Below are 23,093 nucleotides of genomic sequence, written 5' to 3'. Positions count from 1 at the left end.
CTGTATAGATCCTAGTTACTAAGCTTTTGTCTGATTCAAAATATGCAAATATCCTTTCCCATTGGTTAGGTTGTCTATTTGCTTTAGTTGTTGTCTCCTTATCTATACAGAAGCTTTTCAGTTTAATTAAATCCCATTTGTTTATTATTGCCGATGTTGCTATTGCCATGCCAGTCTTCTTCATGAAGTCTTTCCCCAGGCTAATATCTTCCAGTGTTTTTACTATTCTTTCTTTTAGGATTTTTATTGTTTCATGCCTTAAATTTAAGTCTTTCATCCATCTTGAATCAATTTTTGTGAGTGGAGAAAGGTGCGGGTCCGGTTTTAGTCTTTTACATGTGGATATCCAATTCTCCCAGCAGCATTATTGAATAGGGAGTCTTTCCCCCAGTGGACGTTCTTATTTGGTTTATAGAAGATCAGGTGGTTGTAAGTTGTTGATTTCATTTCCTGGTTTTCTAATCGATTCCAAATGTCTATGTCTCTATTTTTGTGCCAGTACCATGCTGTCTTGACCACTATGGCCTTGTAGTACAGCCTAAAATCTGGTAGGGTGATGCCCCCGGCTTTGTTTTTATTACTAAGAACTGCCTTAGCTATACAGGTTTTTTCTGGTTCCATACAAAATGCAGAAGCTTTTTTTCCAAGTCTTGAAAATAGGATGTTGGTATTTTCATAGGGATGGCATTGAATCAGTAGATTGCTCTGGGAAGTATAGATATTTTAACAATGTTGATTCTTCCCAGCCATGAGCATGGTATGTTGTTCCATTTTTTAAAGTCCTCTGCAATTTGCTTTCTTAGAGTTTCATAATTTTCTTTATAGAGATACTTCACCCCTTTTTTAAAGGTATATTCCTAAGTATTTCATTTTCTTTGGGGCTATGGCGAAGGGAGTTGTGTCCTTAATTAACCTTTCATCTTGGCTGTTGTTGGCATATACAAAGGCAACTAACTTGTGGACATTGATTTTATATCCTGAGACATTACTGTCTTTTTTGATGACTTCTAAGAGTCTTGTGGTTGAGTCTTTAGGGTTCTCTAAGTATAAGATCATATCGTCAGGAAAGAGGGAAAGTTTGACCTCCTATGCTCCCATTTGGATGCCCTTTATTATCTTGTCTTGTCTAATTGTATTGGCTAGAACTTCCAGAACTATGTTGAATAGTAATGGTGACAGAGGACAACCTTGTCTGGTTCCCGTTCTAAGAGGAAAAGCTTTCAGTTTTACTCCATTCAGTAAAATATTAGCTGTGGGTTTGTCATAGATAGCTCCGATCAGTTTAAGAAATGTGCCACCTATGCCTATACTCCTCAGTTTTCTAGTCAAAAAAGGATTCTGGGTTTTATCAAATGCTTTTTCTGCATCTTTTGAGAGGATCATATAGTCTTTGGTTTTGCTTCTGTTGATATGGTGAATAACGTTTATGGACTTGCATATATTAAACCAGCCTTGCATCCCTGGAATGAAACCTACATGATCATGATGTATGACTTTTTAGATGATAAGCTGTAATCTATTGGCTAGGATTTTGTTGAGAATTTTTACATCTATATTCATTAGTGAAATTGGTTTGAAAATTCTTTTTAGTTGGGTCTTTTCCTGATTTTGGTATCAGGATGATGTTTGCTTCCTAGAACTTGTTGGTTAAGATTCCTTCCTCCTCAGTCTTTTGGAATAATTTCTGCAGTATAGGATTAAGCTCTTCTTTGAAGGTTTGATAGAATTCTGGTGTAAAGCCATCCAGATCAGGGCATTTTTTTGTTGGGAGATTTTTTTATTGTTTCTTTTGATCTCAGTGCTTGAAATTGCACTGAGTCTGTTCAGGAGATCTATTTCATCTGGGCGAAGTCTAGGGAGAGGGAGTGATTCCAAATACTGATCCATTTCTTTTACATTGTCAAATTTCTGGGCATAGAGTTTCTGGTAGTATTCAAAGATAACCTCTTGTATCTCTGTGGCATCCGTTGTTATTTTTCCTTTATCATTTCTGATTGAGGCTACTAGAGATTTTACTTTTTTATTTCTAGTTAGTCTGGCCAAAGGTTTATCTATTTTATTTATTTTTTTAAAAAATCACTCCCTATTTCATTAATTTTCTGAATGATTCTTTTGTTTTCAATTTTATTGATCTCTGATTTAATTTTGGATATTTATTTTCTTCTGCTGAGTTTAGGCTTAGCTTGTTCTTCTTTTTCCAATTCCATCAGATGGCTTATGAGTTTGTTGATGTGCTCTCTTTCTATTTTTCAAATGTAGGCTCCTAAAGCGATAAGTTTTCCTCTCAAGACCACTTTTGCTGTATCCCATAGGTTTTGGTAGCTTGTGTCTTCCTTGTTGTTATGCTTAAGGAAGTGAATAATTTCCTTTTTTATTTCTTCCTGCACCCAACTGTCATTCAGCATAAGATTGTTTCACTTCCATGCCTTTGTATGAGGTTGAACATTTTTTGTTGGAGTTGAGTTCTACTTTTAGTGCCTTGTGATTTGAGAAGATGGAAGGTAGAATTTCAATTATTTTGATTCTGTTGAGGTTTGTTTTGTGTCCTAGGATAAGATCAGTTTTGGAGAATGTTCCATGGGATAATAAGAATGTATATTCTTTATCATTGGGATGGAGTATTCTATATATGTCTATGGAATAGACACACCCAAGCACAGTTGTTCTAAGGTCTCATTTAAATCTCTAATGTCTTTGTTTAATTTCTGTTTAGAGGATCTGTCCAGCTCTGAGAGAGGGGTGTCCCCTGTTATCATGGTGTTATATGATATAATATTGCTTAGACCAAGCAAGGTCTGTTTCAAGAATCTGTGAACATTTAAATTGTGTGCATAAATATTTAGAATTGAGATGTCTTCTTGTTGTATTTTTCCCTTGACCAATATGCAGTAACCATCATTGTCTTTTTTTATTTTAGTTGCTTTAAATCCACATGTATCTGAAAATAAGATTGCAACCCCTCTTTTCTTCTGAATTCCATTTGCCTGAAAAATTGACTTCCAAACCTTAACTCTGAGTTTTAATTTATCTTTGGACATGGGATGTGTTTCCTGCAGACTGCAAATAGACGGCTTGTGTTTTTTAATCCAGTCAGCCAATCTACGCCTCTTCAGTGGGGAATTCAAGCCATTGACATTTATTGAGATAATTGATAAGTGTGGTAGCATTCTATTCATCTTATTTTGTGAAAATCCATTGCTTAGTTATGTCTTTTGCATCATTGTGGAAACTAGGTTCTGTCCTTTAATTTCTGGGTGTTTAGTTTGCTGAAGGTCCATTATGATGGTCAGTGTGTAGAACAGGTTGAATTATTTCCTGTAAAGCTGGTCTTGTTGTGGCAAATTTCCTCAATGTTTGCATATCAATTTAAAATTTGATTTCTCCATCAATTTTAAAGCTTAGTTTAGTGGGATATAGAATTCTGGGCTGGAAATTGCTATGTTTAAGTAGATTAAAGATAGATGACCTTTGTCTTCTGGCTTGAAAAGTTTCATTACAGAAGTCCATGGTCATCCTGATAGATTTGCCCCTGTAGGTTAGTTGGTGTTTACTGCCAGCAGCTGGCAAAATCTTTTCTTTTGTCTTGATTTTAGATAGATTCATTACAATGTGCCTTGGAGAAGCTCTATTTGAGTTGAGGTGACCAGGGGGACCCATATCCCACTGAAAGGAGTGTGTCAGAATCTTTGGTGATATTTGGGAAATTTTCATTTATAATATTCTCTAGAATGACTTCCATTCCTCTGGGGCATTCTTCTTCCCCTTCTGGGATACCTATAACTCATATGTTTGAATGCTTCATAGAGTCCTATAATTCTGTCAGTGAACATACTGCTTTCTCTCTCTTCCTTTCTGCATCTTTAGCTATCTGAGTTATCTCAAGAGCTTTGTCTTCTGCCTCTGAGATTCTTTCTTCTGCATGGTCTAACCTCTTGTTGATACTTTCTATTGCATCTTTAAGTTCCCTAATTGACTGTGTCAGTTCCTTCAGCTCTGCTATATCCTTTCTATATTCTTCATATCGTTCATCTCTTATTTGATTCTATTCTGGTTATTTTCCACTTTCTCAGCAATTTCCTTCATTGTTTTCATCATGTGTATTTTTAAATTCCCCTTCTCTCATTTCTAACATTTCTTTATAGGTGGACTCTTCTGCTGTAGTTACCTCACAGTCCCTTGAAGGGGTTGCTCTGGACTGGTATTTCATTTTGACAGGATTTTTTTGATGATTCTTCTTCATTAGTGCTTTCTTGTTTCTGTTTCCTTAGCCTAATTTTCCTTTCACTTCTTCTTGCTCTTTAAGTTACTATGCATCTGGCCTAAAGTTTTTTTTTTTTTGAGACAAAGCCTCAAGCTGAGCCCCTGGGTAGAGTGCCCTGGCTTCACTGCTCACAGCAACCTCCAACTCCTGGGCTCAAGCCTCCCAAGTAGCTGGGATTACAGGTGCCCACCACAATACCCGGCTATTTTTTGGTTGCAGCCATTATTGTTGTTTGGCGGGCCCAGGCTGGATTCGAACCCACCACCTTAGGTGTATGTGGCTGGTGCCTTAGCCGCTTAAGCCACAAGTGCCAAGCCTGGCCTAAAGTTTTAATGAGTCCTTTTGGTATGGGAACAGAAAGATGAGAAGATTGAAGAGCAAAAAGGGAATAAAGATTTTAAAAAGAAAGAAAAAAGAGAAAGGAGAAGGGGTGAGTAAAAGTAAATAATGAGAAAAAAAAGAAAGGCACTGAAAGAAGGAGTCAGGAGTAATATAGATGTATAGTAGGATACTATGACAAAACCTTAAAAACTCCCAAACTCTTGGGATGGTGGGTTGGGTGGTTCCCTTGAGGTCAAGAGCTCTTTGCTTTCCTGATCACACAGTACCCCACCTCCACCAGGTAGAAAGGAAAGACAAAAATAGTATAAATCAAACTGAAACAAACAAGAAAAAACCCTTACAGGATAACATTGGGGAAAAAAACAAATAGTAGGGGTAGAAACACTGGCAAAATGAAATTCTAATTGTTAAAGAAGCCAAAAATGGAAGATTGTATTTAAACTAGAAGAGTGAAAATAATGAGAGAAAAAAGAACAAAAAGAGAGAGAAAAAAAGAAAAATATCAAGGAAAAATGTTGAAATTAAGGAAAAAAAAAACCCAAACCAAAAAACCAAACAGAATATATATCTAACTGAATATTGTCCAGGGAACATGTGATCTTCTGAGGTATCAGATGTTAATCACAATGTTGATACAGCTGTATGAGATGGAGACTGGAGGCCTCTGCTGATTTCTCAGACCACTCAGGCTTGGGAGCCCAAATGTCTCCTCAGCCCACTTAAAGGACACTCCAAAATCTGAACCTTGGCTAAGCAGAAGCTTTCCAAGGAAAACACTTATTGAGGGGTTCTCTCCTGGCGTGGCTACCTGCTTATCCAGTGCATCAAATCTGATCTTCCTCTATGCCCCTGAGGGCCAAGGCTTTTAATCTGCCAAACACTTGGATCTCCATTCTTCCCCAGTGTCTCAGTCTCTGCCTTTGGGCAGCTCAATCACTAGATTACTTGCTCAAGTTCTCCCGACTGATCCCCATGCTGCAACATGCAGGGGCAGTTCCCCCACAGTAGCTGTGTGGGCAGCTGACAGCTGAACGATATTAGCTCCTTTGTGGCTCAACAGCTCAATCTGGGGACCCAGACAATGCCCAAAGTTGTCCACACACTCATCCAAGATCTACAAGGCAGTTCAATGGAGTGCCCAAGTCCAAAAAAACCAAAACAGCCCACAAGTCAGGCTTTTCCTGTTTGCAGTCCCCCCGTTGTTATGGTTACAGCTCCAGGCATCCTCTGACCGAAGAAATGCACCTACCACTTGCCAGTTTTCCGCCACTTTTGTCCTCCTCATGGGGTCCAAAAGTCTCTCACTGACTTCCTGTGTCACCAAAGGGAAGTTTCTGGGCAGAACCCACCAGCCAGATGCCTGGAGTCTTCTCTCCCCGTTCTCACTGCACCTGCTTGCACAGGAGCTGTTACTCAGCCGCCATCTTGCTAGTATCACATGGCAAAGCTCCTCTGAGAGAGCTTTGGTGCTGCAGAGCTCATCCTAGAAGGATAGCAAGAAGGAGGAAGAGAAGGACCTCCTGCTCCTGCCACCAGACCTCAAGGGGGGCGGGTGCATGCTCAGTCTCTCATTAAGTGATTTTAAAGATATACTTTATAATTATTTGAAAATTTTCTTCTGGTTGTAATACATTTAAACTTAAAATTTTATTGATATAATACCATATCTATGTTATAATTGATATTCTTATATAATTATAGTAATGTAATTGTACATTACAAATCTTTATAACATTGTATTTTCACTTAAAATATTAAATTATGGCTCGGTGCCTATAGCTCAACTGGCTAAGGTGCCAGCCACGTACACCTAAGGTGGCGGGTTCGAATCCCCAGCCCAGACCTGCCAAACAACAATGACGGCTGCAACCAAAAAATAGCCGGGCGTTGTGGCGGGCGCCTGTGGTCCCAGCTACTTGGGAGGCGGAGGCAAGAGACTCGCTTGAGCCCAGGAGTTGGAGGTTGCTGTGAGCTGTAATGCCACGGCACTCTGCCCAGGGGGACAGCTTGAGGCTCTGTCTCAAAAAAAAAAAAAAAAAAAAAATTAAATTATAATTGCAATTATAATTAAATGTAATGTAATTTATAGTATTACATTTTATATCATATACTGTAGTAAAATATAAATTATATTTATATTATTTACAATTAGGTTACTTATATTTTATAGTTACACTTATAATAATATTATATTTTATATTTATGCTACTATTATATTAACATTTTATATTTTACTAGTTTTTATAACAGTTTTCCTATTTTAAAAATATTCCTTATTTTATTTTATACTATCTTACATTAAGTCAACATTTCATTTGTGTCTTAGTAAAACTTCCTTGTTACTTTTTATAAGATATTAATGTTATTTTCTTAAGATCATTCATATTTATTTCATACTTTTATACTATTGCTAAATGATTCTCTCCTATATATTTTATACATAATCTTCCTGATATATGGGAAAGCTAAATTTTTAACTGTGTAATTGGTTACCTAAATAAAATCCTATCAATTTTTAAAGATTTTAATTTGCTTTACATAAGATATCTATATAAAAAGATTAAATAATTTTCCCTATTAGTGTTTTTGACTACTCTTCATTGGTAAAAGTTTGTTTTTGCCAATGAAAAATCTTTAGGATGTGACTTTTTTTTACAGATACTTTTTTCTTTCCTTCCAGCATGGAAGAGTGTGAGGCGCTCTGCACAAGACTGGCCATCATGGTTGACGGCAGCTTTAGGTGTCTTGGTTCTCCTCAGCACCTTAAAAATAGGTATGCCGACTTTCACTTTCTCTTTTTGCTTAAATACTTGCTATCAAATCAACAGTATGATACATTGTGATGACTGGGGATGCTTTAGAGGCAGTGTGGTCCAGTTACCGCCTGGCACACACCGAGAGAAGGCCCTGAGAAGGTAGGGGGTGAGTTTCAAATACCACAGGACATAGGGCAAGGATGCAGCAGTTCCCAAAACACAGAGTCCAGGGCTTCCCCTGCAGCACTAGGCTTTTTCTTCTCAGGAGGAGATTGTACCCACATCATAGTAACACTGGGCAAGGATCAGAATATGATTGCAGAAGCAACAGAAAGACAGGACAAGAAATGTCCTGATTATGCACAAAATGTTACATAAAAAGTTATACCGATATAGCCCTCAGTGAATCACAGTTCCTGCTTTATACTACCAAACACTATACTTTTTATTAAAAAGATCTCTATCAATTTAAGAGAGCAAGAGAGAGTTGTGGGTGCTTTTCATTTGGTCTAATGAAACACTAGACATTGTTTTCCTATGCTCATGAATCCGTTAGATTTCCTCTTGGTTAATTACTTCTTTGTGTCTTTTTACCATTTACTTTTTGATATATATATATATTTTTATCAATTTCTATGAATACTTTTATATCTTGGGACTATGTATGAGTTTTTTTACTTAGAGTTGCCTAAATGATTTTCTGATTTCCTTTTAATTTGTTGTTCAAGCTATTACTTTTTATATAGAGTAATTTATTAATATGCATTGATAAATGTCCCTTTGTGTTTCATTTATTCAATGTTTTTAAGATTAGAATTCTGAAGCGAAATTTGATATATTGTCACACGTGAAGTTTATATATTCTTATTTCTTGGAGGAAATAGCTAACGTCCTGGATTAAGACAATGTATTAGGAGGTGAATATCTATTTTGTAATCAATGCCCAGCATGAGGCACTGTGGGGACCCTGGCTGGCCATCCCCACTAGGGTCAATCAATTGTCAGATGCACCTGCCGAAAACTATTCTTAGTATGTATTCTGCTTTCCTTTAATAAGCATAATCAAAAGAAAAATAATGCTTTATGCTCTCTAACCTTTATGAATGCCTACATAAAATTTTATAGCCCATCCCTGATTGTTGGATGATCTATGTTGGATTTGCATTCACTAACGTTGGCCTCAGAAACCAGCAGGACAAAGCATCTGACAGAGCTTTTCTCAGGGTGGCATGCTCTACTCACTTGTCAGTCTGCCCATTTCTGAGTTTGAGCTCTACCAAAGTGCTATATGGGTTGAGAATGGACCATTTGTGGATATGAACTACAGAATTATATTAAGCAATAAAAAGCTTGTGGGTACTTCACTCAAACATTGAACTTAATACAAATTTTAAAATAATTTGTAAAGCTTGTATTTTTCTGTAGCAAATAAACCTATAATAATAAACATCTGACTAGGTATGTTTCTATACCTAGTCAGATGTTTATTCATTTTTTTTATTTATTTCATTTTTTGAGATAAAAATGAAGAATGAAATAGACTGTGCCATCAGTTGGAGGTTTCATAATCTTGGGTGTCCACACACCAATGTCCATTTCTCTCCCTGTGACACAGTGGCATTGGCATGGATGAGGTGACCTTTGACAAGACCCCTTCTCTTCTCCTTCCCTTTCTTTCCATGCACACTCACCATATGCCCATGGTCCTTAAACAGGCTTAACTTGGGAGCACCAAAGCACACAGAAAATGGACTTTTGCCTCAGACATTGTTGTCCCACAATCACATGTGATGATCTTGTTACAAGAACTAAAAGGAAATTACCCCCTGGGTCCCTTGATGACATCTCCACAGGATATGACTTTTAGTGGTGACTCTAGATATTTGGTTTGGACTGATTTGGGGTGGGGAGGTCCCTGAGTGTGTGGGCATCTGCTGAGCTCCTGGAGATGGTGACAATGGAGTATAGCCTGGCCCTTCGTTGTGCCCATAACACATCCTGTCTGCCCCATCTCCTTAGCTTTCACATGGGTTCTCATGAGCACTAAACAAGGGTGAAAGCACATAGGAAAAGATGCAACACAGCTCACAGCTTAGTGCTTGCAACCATAATTTCTGCATGTGATCACAGCACAAGCATCTCCTCACTCCAGTGCATCCATTCCACTGGGACTTTGCTGGGGCAGGGAGAGCAGGGTGGGAACAGGTCAGCAAGGAGGCCTGGGCAATGGTCCTTAAGAGCGCTGACCCCGTGGAAATGCACACTAACAAGCTATGAGCTTGAATAAGAGTGCTGAGGGCATCAGCCACTGTGGGGTGGCACTGTTTTTCCTCACACCACTCTGTTGGTAGTTTAGATGATCCCATGAACCTGGTGCCCAGTTCTGTTGTGCTTCCATACCCTCCTATGTGCTCATTTGGCCTTCTTTGCTGGGCACTACATGCAGCTGCAGGTACTCCCCCTCCTGCAAAGAGGCTACCTCCCAGTCTCGTGCTCCTACTGCACATGATGTCCCCATAGCCTGCTGCATGCTGGTTCCTGCCCCCTCCCTAGCCCACTGTTTTAAAATGTACTGCATTAATAGAAAAGGTGATATTTCTTTTCTTAGGGTTCCATAATTTTCTTTGTAGAGATCCTTCACCTCCTTTGTTAGCTATGTTCCTAAGTATTTAATTTTCTTTGAGGTTACTGTGAAGGGTGTTGTATCCTTGATTTGCTTCTCAACTTGGCTGTTATTAGCATTTACAAAGGCTAGGGATTTATGGGCTTTGATTTTATAACCTGAGACATTACTGCATTTCTTGATCATTTCCAGGCATCTTGTTATTAAACCTTTGGGGTACAAGATCATATCATCAGCAATGAGTGAGAGTTTGACCTCCTCTCCCTCCATTTGGATGCCCTTTATTTCCTTCTCTTACCTGATTGCATTGGCTAGAACTTCTAGAACTGTGTTGAATAGTAGTGGTGATAGTGGAAATCCTTATCTTGTTCCAGTTCTATGTGGAAAAGCTTTCAGTTTTACTCCATTAAGTATGATATTGGCTGTGGATAACATCTGATAGATGGCTTCTATCAGTTTAAGAAATGTGCTGTCTACCTATATTCTTAAGTATTGTTAGAAAATAATGCTGAATTTTATCAAATGCTTTTCTGCATCTAATGAGAGGATTATATGGTCTTTGTTTTTGCTTCTATTGATATGGTGAATTTACATTTATGAATTTGTGTAAGTTAAACCAGGCTTGCATCCCTGGGATGAAGCCTACTTGATCGTGATATATACTTTTTAAAAATGTGTATCTATAATGTATTTGCTAGAATTTCATTGAGTATTTTTGAATTGATATTCACTAGTGAAGTTGGTTTTAATTCTTGTTAGTTGGATCCTTTCCTGATTTTGGTATCAGAGTGATTTTTGCTTCATGTTAGGGAAGATTCCTTCCTTCTCAATGTTTTTGAGTAGTTTCTGCAGTATGGGAATAAACTTTTCTTTGAAGGTTTGATAGAATTCTGGTGTGAGGCCATCTTGTCCAGGGCTTCTTTGTGTTGGGAGCTTTTTTATTGTTTTTTCAATTTCAGTGCTTGATATCAGTCTGTTGAAGAGATCTATTTATTTCCAGTTAGGTCTCAAGAGATGGTGCAATTCCAAGTACTCGTCCATTTCCTTCACATTGTCAAATTTCTGGGCACAGAGTTTTTTATAGAAGTCAGAGATAAACTTTTATATCTCCGTGGTATCTGTTGTTATTTCCCCCTTTTCATTTCTAATTGAGGTTATTAAAGATCTTACTTTTCTATTTTTAGTTAATTTGGCCAAAGGTTTATTAATTTTGTTTCTCTTTTCAAAGAAGAGAAGTCATATTTCAGTAATTTTTTGAATGATTCTTTTGTTTTCAATTTCATTTATTTCTAATTTAACTTTGGTTATTTCTTTTTTTTCTGCTAGGCTTGGGATTGGATTGCTGTTCCTTTTCCATTTCTTTGAGATAATTCATTAGGTTAGGTGGTGGGTTCTCTTTCTATTTTTTGGATGTAGTCATCTAATGTGATAAATTTACCTCTTAGGACTGTTTTTGCAAGATACCACAGGTTTTAGTAACTTATGGCTTCCTTGTTGTTATGTTCAAGAATTTTAATAATTGCCTCCTTTATCTCTTCCTTCACATAACTGTCATTCAGCATAAGGTTATATAGTTTTCATGCCTTTGTGTCAGGATGAAAATTTTTCTTAGTGTTGAATACCACATTTATTGCTTTGTGGAAGATACAAGGAAAAACCAAACAAAAGCATACTTTGGGGAAAAGAATCCCTATTCAATAAATGGTGCTGGGAGAACTGGTTAACCACATAGAAAAGACTGAAACTAGACCCACACCTTTTACCACTTGTAAAAAGACTGAAGTGGACAAGATATTTAAATATAAAACCTGAAATAATAAAAATCATAGAAGAAAGCCTAGGAAAAACTTTTAATGATGTTGGTCCATGGAACAATTTTATGAAGAAGACTTCATTGGCAATTGCAACAGCAACAAAAATAAACAAATGGGACTTAATTAAGCTGAAACCTTCTGCACAGCTAAGAACACAATATTTGAAGCAATAACACAACCTTCAGAAAGGGAAAAGATACAGCATGTTACAAACCTGACAAAGGGTAACTAAAATTTACAGAGAGCTCAAACTAATCAACAGAAAAAGAGCAAACAATCCAATCTATCACTGAGCAAGAAACATGAAAAGAATGGCTAAAAATATATATGCAAAAATGCTCATCATCCCTAAGCATCAGAGAAATTCAAATCAAAACCATCCTGAAATATTACCTAACCGCAGGAAGATTACCTCATATCACGAAGTCCCAAAGCTGCAGATGTTGCTGCAAATATGGAAAGAAAGAAATACTTTTACACTGCTGGTAGTACTGCCAACTAATACAGCCTCTTTAGAAAGAACTGTGGAGAAACCTCAAAAATCTCAAAGTGGACCCTCCATTTAATCCCATATCTATGCAGAAGAAAAAAAATCATTCTATAATAAAGACATTTATACTAGATTGTTTAATTGCAGCTCAATTTACAATCACCAAGATGTGGAAACAACCTAAATACCCATCAACCCAGGAAAAATTAACAAACTGTGGTATATGTAAACCATGGAATACTATTTAGTCATAGAAATGATAGAGATTTTACATATTTTTTATTCACCAGGATGGAGGTGAAACACATTCTTAGTAAAGTATCCCAAGAATGCAAAAGCAAATATCCATTGTACTCAATACTAATATGAAGCCAGTAGACAAATTAATACATGGCTACATATAAAAAACTCATTTCAATTCAAGCTGTGGGGAGGGTGAATGAGAAAAAGGATAGAGGGGAGGAGGGAGAGGATGGGTGTGGTACCACCTAATGGGCATAATGTAAGGGTTATGGCACACTTTTTGTGTGGGGCAAAACTACAGCTTGGACTTTACCTAACAAATGCAACATTGTAACCTAGTTATTTGTACCCTCTGAAATTAAAAAAAAAAAATCAAAAAAGAAAACAAAGAAAAGCTGAATTATAGTAAGGGTAAAAGAGGAGGTGCTTAGGATGCAGGCTCTGGGTTGACTCATTTCTATTTGAACAATACATTTATGGGCAGGTAATTTACTAACTTTAGGAACTGGCTTGCTTTGGGAGGCACAGTCTCTCCAGAGTCAGTAAATACCCTTTGAAAGCATCAGATTATAGGAAATAAAAGAAATGGCCAATACAGTCACTCCTCAGGATTCACTGAGGCTGAGCAGAGGTATGGTGTGGAGCCCATCATGTTCCCCTTACCTGGAGGAACCAGACTTGCTCACCTTGCAGATAAAGGCCCTGGAATGATTTCATTTTTTAGAGGCTCCAGAGTTCATGTGAGAAGAGATCCCACCTCCCCTTTCAGCCTCAGTCCTGCTCCAGTGTTTAAGACAGGGAGCCAGAAGACCTGATAGGACCTAGGGACTATAGGTTATGGCCACTCAGATGTTCTTCCCTACAACTCTGAGCACATTCCTTCATCCTGCACTGGGGTCTTTTATCCCTTGCACAATGTGGAACACCTCCTCCACTAACTGCACACCCAGAACCATCTTTTCTTTTTCTTTGAGACATCTCTGGCCTTTCTAGTGATAGGCATTTTCTTCCTTTTGCTCATGTTTTCTCTTCATAGCAATAACCTTTTTCTCTTCTTGGGCATAAATCTGCATGCTGTCTGCCAAGTGATCTTTCAGTGCAGTGTTTAATTTTTTCAAAACCTCCTCTCTGCAGTTTGATGTTACTCTCTGGAGAGCACTGGCTTTGTCTTTTCCCAGTCCTGGCCTGGCCATATTCCTTCATCCCTGTGATTTCAGAGATACTGTCTGAGGGCAATTACAAGCCATCCTGTAGCCCATTGGCCTGCAAAAACTCTAGTGAACCATGCCGAAGAGGACATATGTGGTCCTGAAATGTTGGATTTCATTCTCCAGGAGGGTTAATATTGCCAGACTTTAAACTTATTATTGACCAAATTTATTATCCTACATTAGTCTCAAGTCCTAGATTTTCTCATTATAGTATCTTTAAGTATCTTTGGTGATACTTCTAAGTAAACAATGCTTTTAACTTTAGAGTTGGCATTTTGATATATATTTATTGGCACGTAATAATTATACATATTGGGCTGCGCCTGTGGCTCAAAGGAGTAGGGCGCCTACTCCATATACCAGAGGTGGTGGGTTCAAACTCGGCCTTGAGCCAAAAAAAAAAAAATTTGTACATATTTATGAGGTATGTAATTGTACATATTTATAAGGTATATATGATATTTTGATACATACATATAACGTGTGATATTAGTTTTTTGGGATATCCATTACCTCTAACATTCATCATTTCATTGTGGTGGGAACATTCCAAATCTTTTCTAGCTATTTTTACACAATAAATTCTTGTCAAGTATAGTTCCTCTACTGTACCATTGAACACTAAACATTCCTTCTAACTATTTTTGTATCCATTAACCAACCTTCCTCCTCTACCTTTTCAACATCTGGGAACCATCATTCTACTCTATAGAGATCAATATGTGAATGAGAAAAAGCAATATTTGTGTCTTTCTCTCTCTCTTTCTTTCTTTTTGTGTGTGGGTGTTGTTTTTGGAGACAGAGTCTCACACAATTGCCCTGGGTAGAGTACCCTAGCATCATAACTCAAGCAACCTCAAACTCTTGAGCTTAAGCAGTCCTCTTGCCTCAGCCTCCTGAGTAGCTGGGACTACAGGTGTTCACCACAATGCCCATCTAGTTCATCTATTTTTAGTAGAGACAAGGTCTCACTGTTGCTGAGGCTGGCCTCAAACTTCTGAGCTTAAGCAGTCCACCCACGTTGGCCTCCCAGAGTCCTGGGATAACAAGTATGAGCCACCATGCCTGGCCTTATACTTGTCTTTCTGTGAGCAAAAAGTAATAGGTGCAGGTGAGGATGTGGTGGTGAAAGGGGAACACTAGTACACTGCTGGTGAGGGTGTACATTAGCACAGTCACTTGGAAAACAGTATGGAACTTCCTCAAAAAACTAAAATTAGAACTAGCATATGGCGGGAAATGAAACCAGTCGGTACACTGAAGAGATATCTGCCCTTCCATGTTCATTGCAGCATGTTCATTGTAACCAAGATACAGAACCAACCTAACTATCCATCAGTGGGTGAATGGATAAAGAAATGTGGTCTGCATATGCCATGGAATGAATGCTATTCAGCCTTATGAAAGAATGAAGTCCTCTCATTTGCAGCAACAGGGATGGATCTGGAGGTCATCATGTTATGTGAAATGAGCCAACATAATCTTAAACTGTCATTTATGTTCATAAACTAAGAACCAATTAAGGTTAAGTTTAAGAATCATGCTCATACTTTCTTACTTCCTGCAGAGAAGCTATTAGTTAAATTTACCTAAAGAGATTCTAGCTTGGGACCTCATCCTGCTTGTTTTGCCTTTAGCTAGCATCAACTGCCCCCAATTCTGAATTTCATGCAGATAGGAATATTTGTTTAAAATTGGTAGCTGATTTTTCCAGAGGGCAGAGAGGATCTAGAGATTCAGGGGCCCATCCTCACAGGGAAGAAGTGGAATTATTTTCATACCCATGACCATCTTGACCTCATCCCAGTGTCTCTCTCTCTCTTCCACCCTGGGATGATCTGGCCTCTGTGTCAAACTGAAGGAGTCACTGAGTCCCTCTCTGCTGCCATTCCAGCCTTGTTAAGCTTGTGAGGTCTTCATAGAATGCTCCTCAGATGTATTGTCCAACTGCTCTTCCTTCTTTGGCATTACCAAAACATACTCTTACAGGATTACTATTATTATGATTATTATTTGATCTTTCTGGAGAACTTATTCTTGCCAAATCCCTTCTCTCCTTCTCAGTTTTTCCAGGCTGGTCCAGTTTACAACAGGCTGCACCCATGTCTTGTTTTCCTCTTGGAACAGAAGGAGTTAGAATGCTGTGGATGATCTCCCTTAAAGCTCAAGAAACACCAGAAAATTCCTTTCTCTCTTGTTGATCTCTGACAGAGGAAAAGTTACCTTATGAAATTGGTAGAGGGTGTCCATAACCTACAATCCCAGACCATCTCTCAGAAAATATCCCCTTTTCCATATTGTTTTAGTCCTGATCACTTTTCTGGTTGCCATTTATGAAACATACATTGTCTTCCCTGCTGTCTTGAACACAGGGTACAGATTATCTTGCATGGTAGGTGATAATATTAATAACTAACACTTAAATAGTGCTTACAATATGCCAACTCTAAGAACTTTGTATATACCAATTTATCCTTCATGACAATGCTGTGAAGTAGTTATTACCCCCATTTTATAGGCATAGAAAATAAGGCATCCAAAGTCTTCGTCCAAACTAAAGATCTCAGACTCTGGTTCCACTTTGCTCTATAACATATATCCTCATGATTATCCTCATATAGCATATGGAGGTGGTGAACCTGGTGCTGTGGTGGAGGTTGGTGTCAGCTGTGGCCAGTCTGACTTCAGAGCCCACAGGCCCAACCACCAGGTGTTCCTCCTCCTTCCTGCTGGAGCACCTCCCAGAGCTGTGTGCATGTACACATGCACACTCTTGCTGAATCTTTATTTTTTTACTTTTATTTATCATTATTATTATTTTTTTTGAGATAGAACCTCAAGCTGTCGCTCTGGGTAGAGTGTGGTGGCCTAACAGCTCCCGGCAACCTCCAACTCCTGGGCTCAAGCAATTCTCCTGCCTCCTCCTCACAGTCCCTTGTAGTTGGAACTACAGGCACCCGCCACATGCCCAGCTATGTTTTAGTTGCAGCCATCATTGTTTGGCAGACCTGGGCTGGATTTGAACCTGCCAGCTCAGGTGTATGTGGCTGGCACTTTAGCTGTTTGAGCCACAGGCGCTGAGTCTGAATCTTTAATTGCATTACCTTTCTTCTAACAAACTTTCAGAATCTTTTCATTCTTTGTAAGATCTCATCACTCCATCATCCCATTACATAACATCTAATTTCCCAAGCAGAGAGATGTCAGCCATCAGCTAGGTCCTTGGTGGGATCTCACAAAATTTTTATTTCTTCATCTTTTTTCTTTCTTTGTGTTTATATATGAGAGAAAAAAAAATGTCTATCAAGTTCTTTTCTTCTACCTGTTTGATAATGACATGATCATGTTATTATCATAACATGTCTTTCCTCCTGAGACTTGCCTCCAGTGGTTTTCTTCTTTCTCTTTATGTCTTTGATCTTTTATTTGACATTACTTAAGGGCTGTTACTCATCTATTATAACAGAACATCACCAAATTGACCAAAGCATATTTGTTGTCTCAACCATGTTCATTTGTATATGTAATAAGAAGCCAGAGGTCGCTGGCATGTGTTTAGAAGTTCTAATACTGACAATTTGCTTGGTCTCAAAATGGCTGCTGTAGCTCCACCTGATGTATTTATATTCCAGACAATAAATAAGTGGAGCAGAGAACAAAAGAGCACATACCAAATGTCTGTCCCCTCTTAAAGTAGTTTTCTGATAAAGTCCCACCTAGAACCTCACATTATGTTTTGCTGGTTACCTTATTGACTAAGAAGTTTAAGAAATGTAGATTTTTAGCTGACACTTTTCCACTTTAATAAAGCTAGGCTTCTGCTACTAAGGAAGGCAGTGGACATGAATGCTGGTTGGAATGCAAGCGGTCTGGCTCATTCTGTTGATAAGATTATTTTCTCAGTTGAGGATAAGTCATTAGATTGAGCTGTAGGGACTCTTGAGCTTCTAATTCAAGACTGTCACATGATGTGGAAAAGCCCTATGTGTAATAGAGATTAATAAGTTTATGTGTGAGCGCATGAGTGTGTGTGTGTGTGTGTGTGAGAGAGAGAGAGAGAGAGAAGAGCTGGAATGACATGGCATTCACCTGATAGAGAGGCATGGCTAAAATTATCCTTTTGGGGCATTGATATTTTACCCCAGGCACTTAGAGATGCATCCTCAAATCCCCCGTGTGTCATAAATTGAGCCCAAGATGAAAGGCCTGGCAGCTGTCTTTTTCCATGCAGGCTGTGGTACATTCATAACCCACCTGGAGAGAACCAGGAGCAGCCACGCACAGCACCTGTGTGCTTTTTGCCTCCTTTGGAGCTAACTTACACAGGAGCCTTAAGTCTGAGTGTCAAAAACACTCCTCTCAAGGAGGGAAAATAAAGCATGCTTCTGGAGCATAGAGTGTACAATTTGAAGAACATCAGATCGGTTCCTAATTTGAGGGAAAGGGAAGATAAAGCCTCTTTATTTGTGACCAAAACAATGCATTTAAATAACATCTTAATTTTATGAGAATTTTTTTTGAGTTTTGAAATATCAAAAATTTGGGAATCAAAAATAAAATGGAATAGACCTCAAAAGATACTATCATATAGTATCTAGCTATTCTGTTATACAGCTATTTAAAATATAAAGAATAATCTAGAGAGTTTTTTTGTGGATTTTTTCTAAAAAAATGGAGGGAGGCCCAATGATGTTTGAGTTCTCAAGCTACCAAATATCTGAGTAGCTGAAAATTAATATCACCTATGTGACATCACAGGCTTCAGTGTATGGCAACTTTGATTTAATATTTCCATATAATGTTACTATAAATAGCTAGGATTGAGATTACATCGCCAAATAATAAACTAGCTCATTTAAGAATGAAATAGACAATTCAATATGTTTATGGCATTTTCAGAAATGAAGAAGGAAACTTTGTACATGGGCTCATAAAATGATTTCTGCCATGATGTGGAACTATGCAATGATGTGCTACTGAATTATATTTTTGTTTTCCTTTAGCTCAAAGCATCACATAATTCATCTAATTCACCTGCCACCACTCTGCACTGAATTAATCTCATTACTAGAAATGGTTTCATTAAAATAGCAAAGTTAACTCAGCTCCATAACCCAGCCCATTCTCACCTCAACTAATGTAATCAGTCATTTTATTTGTTTTCATGACATCGTGTTTCATGGACACAACGTTGCCCTGACATACTTAGCTGAGAAGAATTCTGATTCTCATGCCCTTCTCATGCTGGACCCTTTGGTTAGATGCCTCCAGTCTTGGAAATTTCAGTCATGAGTGATATTACCCAGAGTTGTCACTTTGCCAAAGGGGAATGTCCTGCATTCATTTTCCATTATTTTATATTAAGAAAAGTAGACAGCTCCTCCCAATGAAGATGAGAAATGTAAACACTGGAAACTGTTTTCTTTTTTGAGACAGAGTTTCACTCTCTCACCCTGGGTAGAGTGCCAAGGCTCATAGCTCACAGCAATCTCGAGGTCTTAGGCTTAAGCAATCCTGCCTCAGGACTCTAGTAGCTGGGACTATCAGTGCCCACCACAACACCTGGCTAATTTTTCTATTTTTGTAGAGTCGGGGTCTTGCTCTTGCTCAGCCTGGTCTCAAACTTCTGAGCTCAAGCAATCTCTCAGCCTCAGCCTCAGCCGCAGCCTCCCAGAGTGCTAGGATTACACTGCACCCAGCCTGTTGGAGACATTTTTAGACAGAAGAAATTTTTTTCTTGGGGACTCAGACTTGCATCAGATTCCTATTAACTCACTCCTGTTTGTTGAGTAATCTCCTCATTAGATGAAGAAGACATGATTCCTGACCCCAGGAAACCCAGAGTGGTGTTGGAGACAGACACACACGGACCAAGGCAACACAGTGTTATAATTGAGAGACTAGTGAAGAAAAAAATGCTGTTTGATGCAACTCAGTTTAAATCTGCAAACATTATTGAATGTGCACTCAGTATCAGGGCCTGGCTTGGGATTGAATGGCAGTCAAGGCATAAGCCCTATAAGAACTGGGCTGGACACTTGAATCAAAACTTATGAAAGAGAGACTATAAGTTCCTCAAGAAGTTCTCAAAGCCCCCGAGGCAGGAGTTAGGAGGAGGGAGAAAGCATCCTCAGTGTTTTAGGTGAAGGATTGGCCCTGGTGGCCTCATGGGCAAGGAGGCACTCAGACCAAGTGTGTGCATGGGTGGGCAATCGACTGTAGTGTGTTAGAGGTAAGGCCCAGGGATAAAGGGTGAAAGTCATGTCTGGGAACAGTTTGCCTGTAACTGTAAGTGAGGTATAGACAGCGTTGGAGGCATGCATGTGAATGCATTCTTTGGGATCAAATTGTGGGAGGTTTTAATTCCAGGGTAAAATGATGTAGGGGAATGAAGGGGAGCCACTAGATACAGGAGGAGGGGCTTTTTAAACAGCTATTTTTGTTCTCCAGCCAGAGGTTGAATGAGGGTAATGAAGTCAGCTGGTGACAGAGCCCCTGGAGAGGGCAGCGTTGGTGAAAGAAACAGAAAAAAATAATGGAACTTTACAACTGGCTGATCTGTAGCTTAGGGGAGCAGGAGGCTTTGCGGGTGGGAAGTGGAATGATGGTGATTTCATTAGAGAAGTGGAGAAGCCAGGGAAGGCTGTGAGGGTGAGCAGGACCCGGGTACTGCACCGGCCCACAGGGAGGCCCTGCTGGTCTGTTTGAGTAATTCTCAGTGAAGAAGGGCTGTCAACATTCTGCCCTGTGTGCTTTCTGCCATGGCAGGAAGCAGGGGAAGAAGCCTAAAGGTGGGAGTGATTATTGCCTCTGGTTCAGAGGGATAGGCTTGCTAAACTCATCACAGCTTTGAACCAACATTTATAAACTCTGCACTGAGGTGAAATGAGCTCAGACCCATGCTGCCACATGTATTTTAATTATTTCTACACATAGGCCATTTGCCAAATGTTTTCTGTGTGTTGTCTCATTTAATTTTCTGCATGTAAGTGGCTATTATTTTACCCCCTTCACTGTAAGAAACCAAGCCAAACAATTTAATGCAAGTCGGCGTTCAGCACAGAGGCACTGTTGAAAGAAGCAGTTTTCAAACTTAATTTATTGTCTGTGAGTTTCTTATTCTTTCTACACCACCACTATACTCCCACTATCTATAGCCAATTAAATAACATGGTTCTGCTTCATCTAGATTTCATAAACATTTACATGATCAAATCTACACAATTCTTCTGCTAGATTCATTTCCTGTGTTTTTGGAGAAAACGGACAAAAGCATAGGCAGACTCCTCTTTGAAAGCCAGTGTGGTTTGATGAAATAAAAGAGATGTAGAGTCAGAGATTTACTTACTACCTATGACTTGGAAAAGTTATTTAACATCTCCAAAAGATATTTTTTATTCTAATTCAATTAGGATAATATCTATTTTATAGTATTTTGAAAAACAGAGGGGAAATATACCGATTCTTTTTCCATGTGTCTTAATTCATTTTCTGTTATTATAACACCATCCCTGAGACTGGATAGTGTATAAGAGAGAGGTTTATTTAGTGCATGGCTGTGGATGACCACCCAAGATGAGGTGAACACGTTTGGTTCTGGTGAAGGCCCAGTATTGCTTCATAGCACAGCAAAAACGCAGAAGGACAAGTGAGCGTATATGAAGAGACAGGCATGAGGGCTGGGCTTATTTCATAACAACCTGCTCCTGTGAGAACTAACCTAGTCTCTTAAGAACTAATTCAGTCTCTTAAGGAGGCATTAGCTGATTTATGAAGGGAGAGCCCTCTTCTCCCAAAAACCTTTCACTTGGCCCCACATCCCCAACACCACCATATTGGAGAATCAGTGTTTGTACTCGTGAACTTCTGGGGGACACACTCTGCTCAACTGTCCCCTCTTCTAAGAGATCTGCAGTATCCATTATGCTTATTCAAAGAAGTAGAAGAACCCCAAATGTTAGTGGGCAGTGTGCCCCCTTATAAATAGGCTGCATTTCTCAGCTTGCCCCATAGCTACATGGGGCCAAAGAGTTAAAGGAAGAAGAGATGTCTGTAACTTAGGTATATGAATTTACAGGAGGAACAGGAGTTTTTTCTGTCTTGCTTCTTTCTTCCTGACTTGAATTCAGATGTGTTGGTCACAGATGAAGTGGCCACCTTGGGGCACGAGGCAGTCTGGGGAATGGCAGACCTGTGAAGCAGTGCGGGAACACAGAGTCAGCTGAAGGAAAGCTCCATCTGCTCCGGGCTGCCTGGCTTCAGACTTTCAACTTCTCACATCCCTGCTAGTTGTGATTTTCTGTCACTCATACATGAATCAAGACAGACTTTAATATGGCAGAAGCCATATTATATACAGCATTAATTTGTTCACTGCTTACTATCCACCTCTACCCTATAGAACATACACCTTATAGGTCTATAAGGCTAGACCTTTGTTTCTGTTTTTGTATCACCAAATGCCAGATAGAGGTACATGCTCCAAAGAATTTGTTGAACAGATGGGTGCATGTATTAAAGGTGAACACAAAAATCCCTAGTCTACGGCAGCCTTCTACTTAATGGTAGTTTCTTTTGGATCGCCACAACTGGATTCTTTTTTTTTTTTTTTTTTATCTTTTTCAACCAGACTCTCACTTTGTTACCCTCAGTAGAGTTCCATGGCATCATAGTTCACAGAAATCTCAAAATCTTGGGCTTAAGTGATCATCTTGCCTCACCTTCCCCAGTAGTTGGGTCTACAGGTGTCTACTACAATGCCTGGCTACTTTTAGAGATAGACGTCTCACTCTTGCTCAGGCTGATCTTGAACTCCTGATCACAAGCAACCCACCTGTCTTGGTTTCCCAGAGTGCTAGGATTATGGGCTTATGACTGGATTTTTAAAAAGAACCACATGAGGCCAGGGAAGCATGCTGATTCTGCCCAGAAGCTCTCCTAATAAATAACAACTTCTAATAACAATAATCCGCCCCTGCAATGAGACTGTTGTTTCAGTCCCATTTATCTCTAAACAGGGTGAATCCCGCCTTTTCTCAAAAGTCTGCATTATTCACGATTAGTTTCCTGCTTTTAAAAACAGAGCTCTTTCTATATTAAGCATCTCTATTAAAGAAACAATCAGGTGTGTGATTCAAGCCTAAATGCTGCCACGGCCTTGGCAACATTTTTTTGTCACCTCTGCTGGAGAGCCAGACCCAGCACTGATGAACACTGGCCTGCCAAGAATTAATGTACAAAGCAGACAGCAAAATGCACCATTCCAGAACTCTTCCACTATGGGCTTGTGATTTCTGATTGTAAATACAGCCAAAGCACAAGAAAACAGCCTCTCCAAGGAAATGGATATCTGT

At 39.0% G+C, this 23,093-nt stretch overlaps 1 protein-coding gene across 1 annotated transcript in view; it reads left to right on the top strand.

Annotated features, from left to right (window-relative positions):
- ABCA13 (ATP binding cassette subfamily A member 13) overlaps nucleotides 1–23,093 on the top strand; it is a 557,155-nt gene that overhangs the window by 517,973 nt on the left and 16,089 nt on the right. Inside the window, exon 59 of the mRNA XM_003797747.1 lies at nucleotides 7,284–7,376. Within this exon, the coding sequence (XP_003797795.1) occupies nucleotides 7,284–7,376 (93 nt within the window). The remainder of the gene's footprint in view (nucleotides 1–7,283; nucleotides 7,377–23,093) is intronic.

The sequence above is a fragment of the Otolemur garnettii genome, unplaced genomic scaffold (genome assembly GCF_000181295.1).
Source record: "Otolemur garnettii isolate 467f Iridium unplaced genomic scaffold, OtoGar3 scaffold00123, whole genome shotgun sequence".
Classification (NCBI taxonomy): Eukaryota; Metazoa; Chordata; class Mammalia; order Primates; family Galagidae; genus Otolemur; species Otolemur garnettii.
This window is presented reverse-complemented; position numbering and strand designations above follow the sequence as displayed.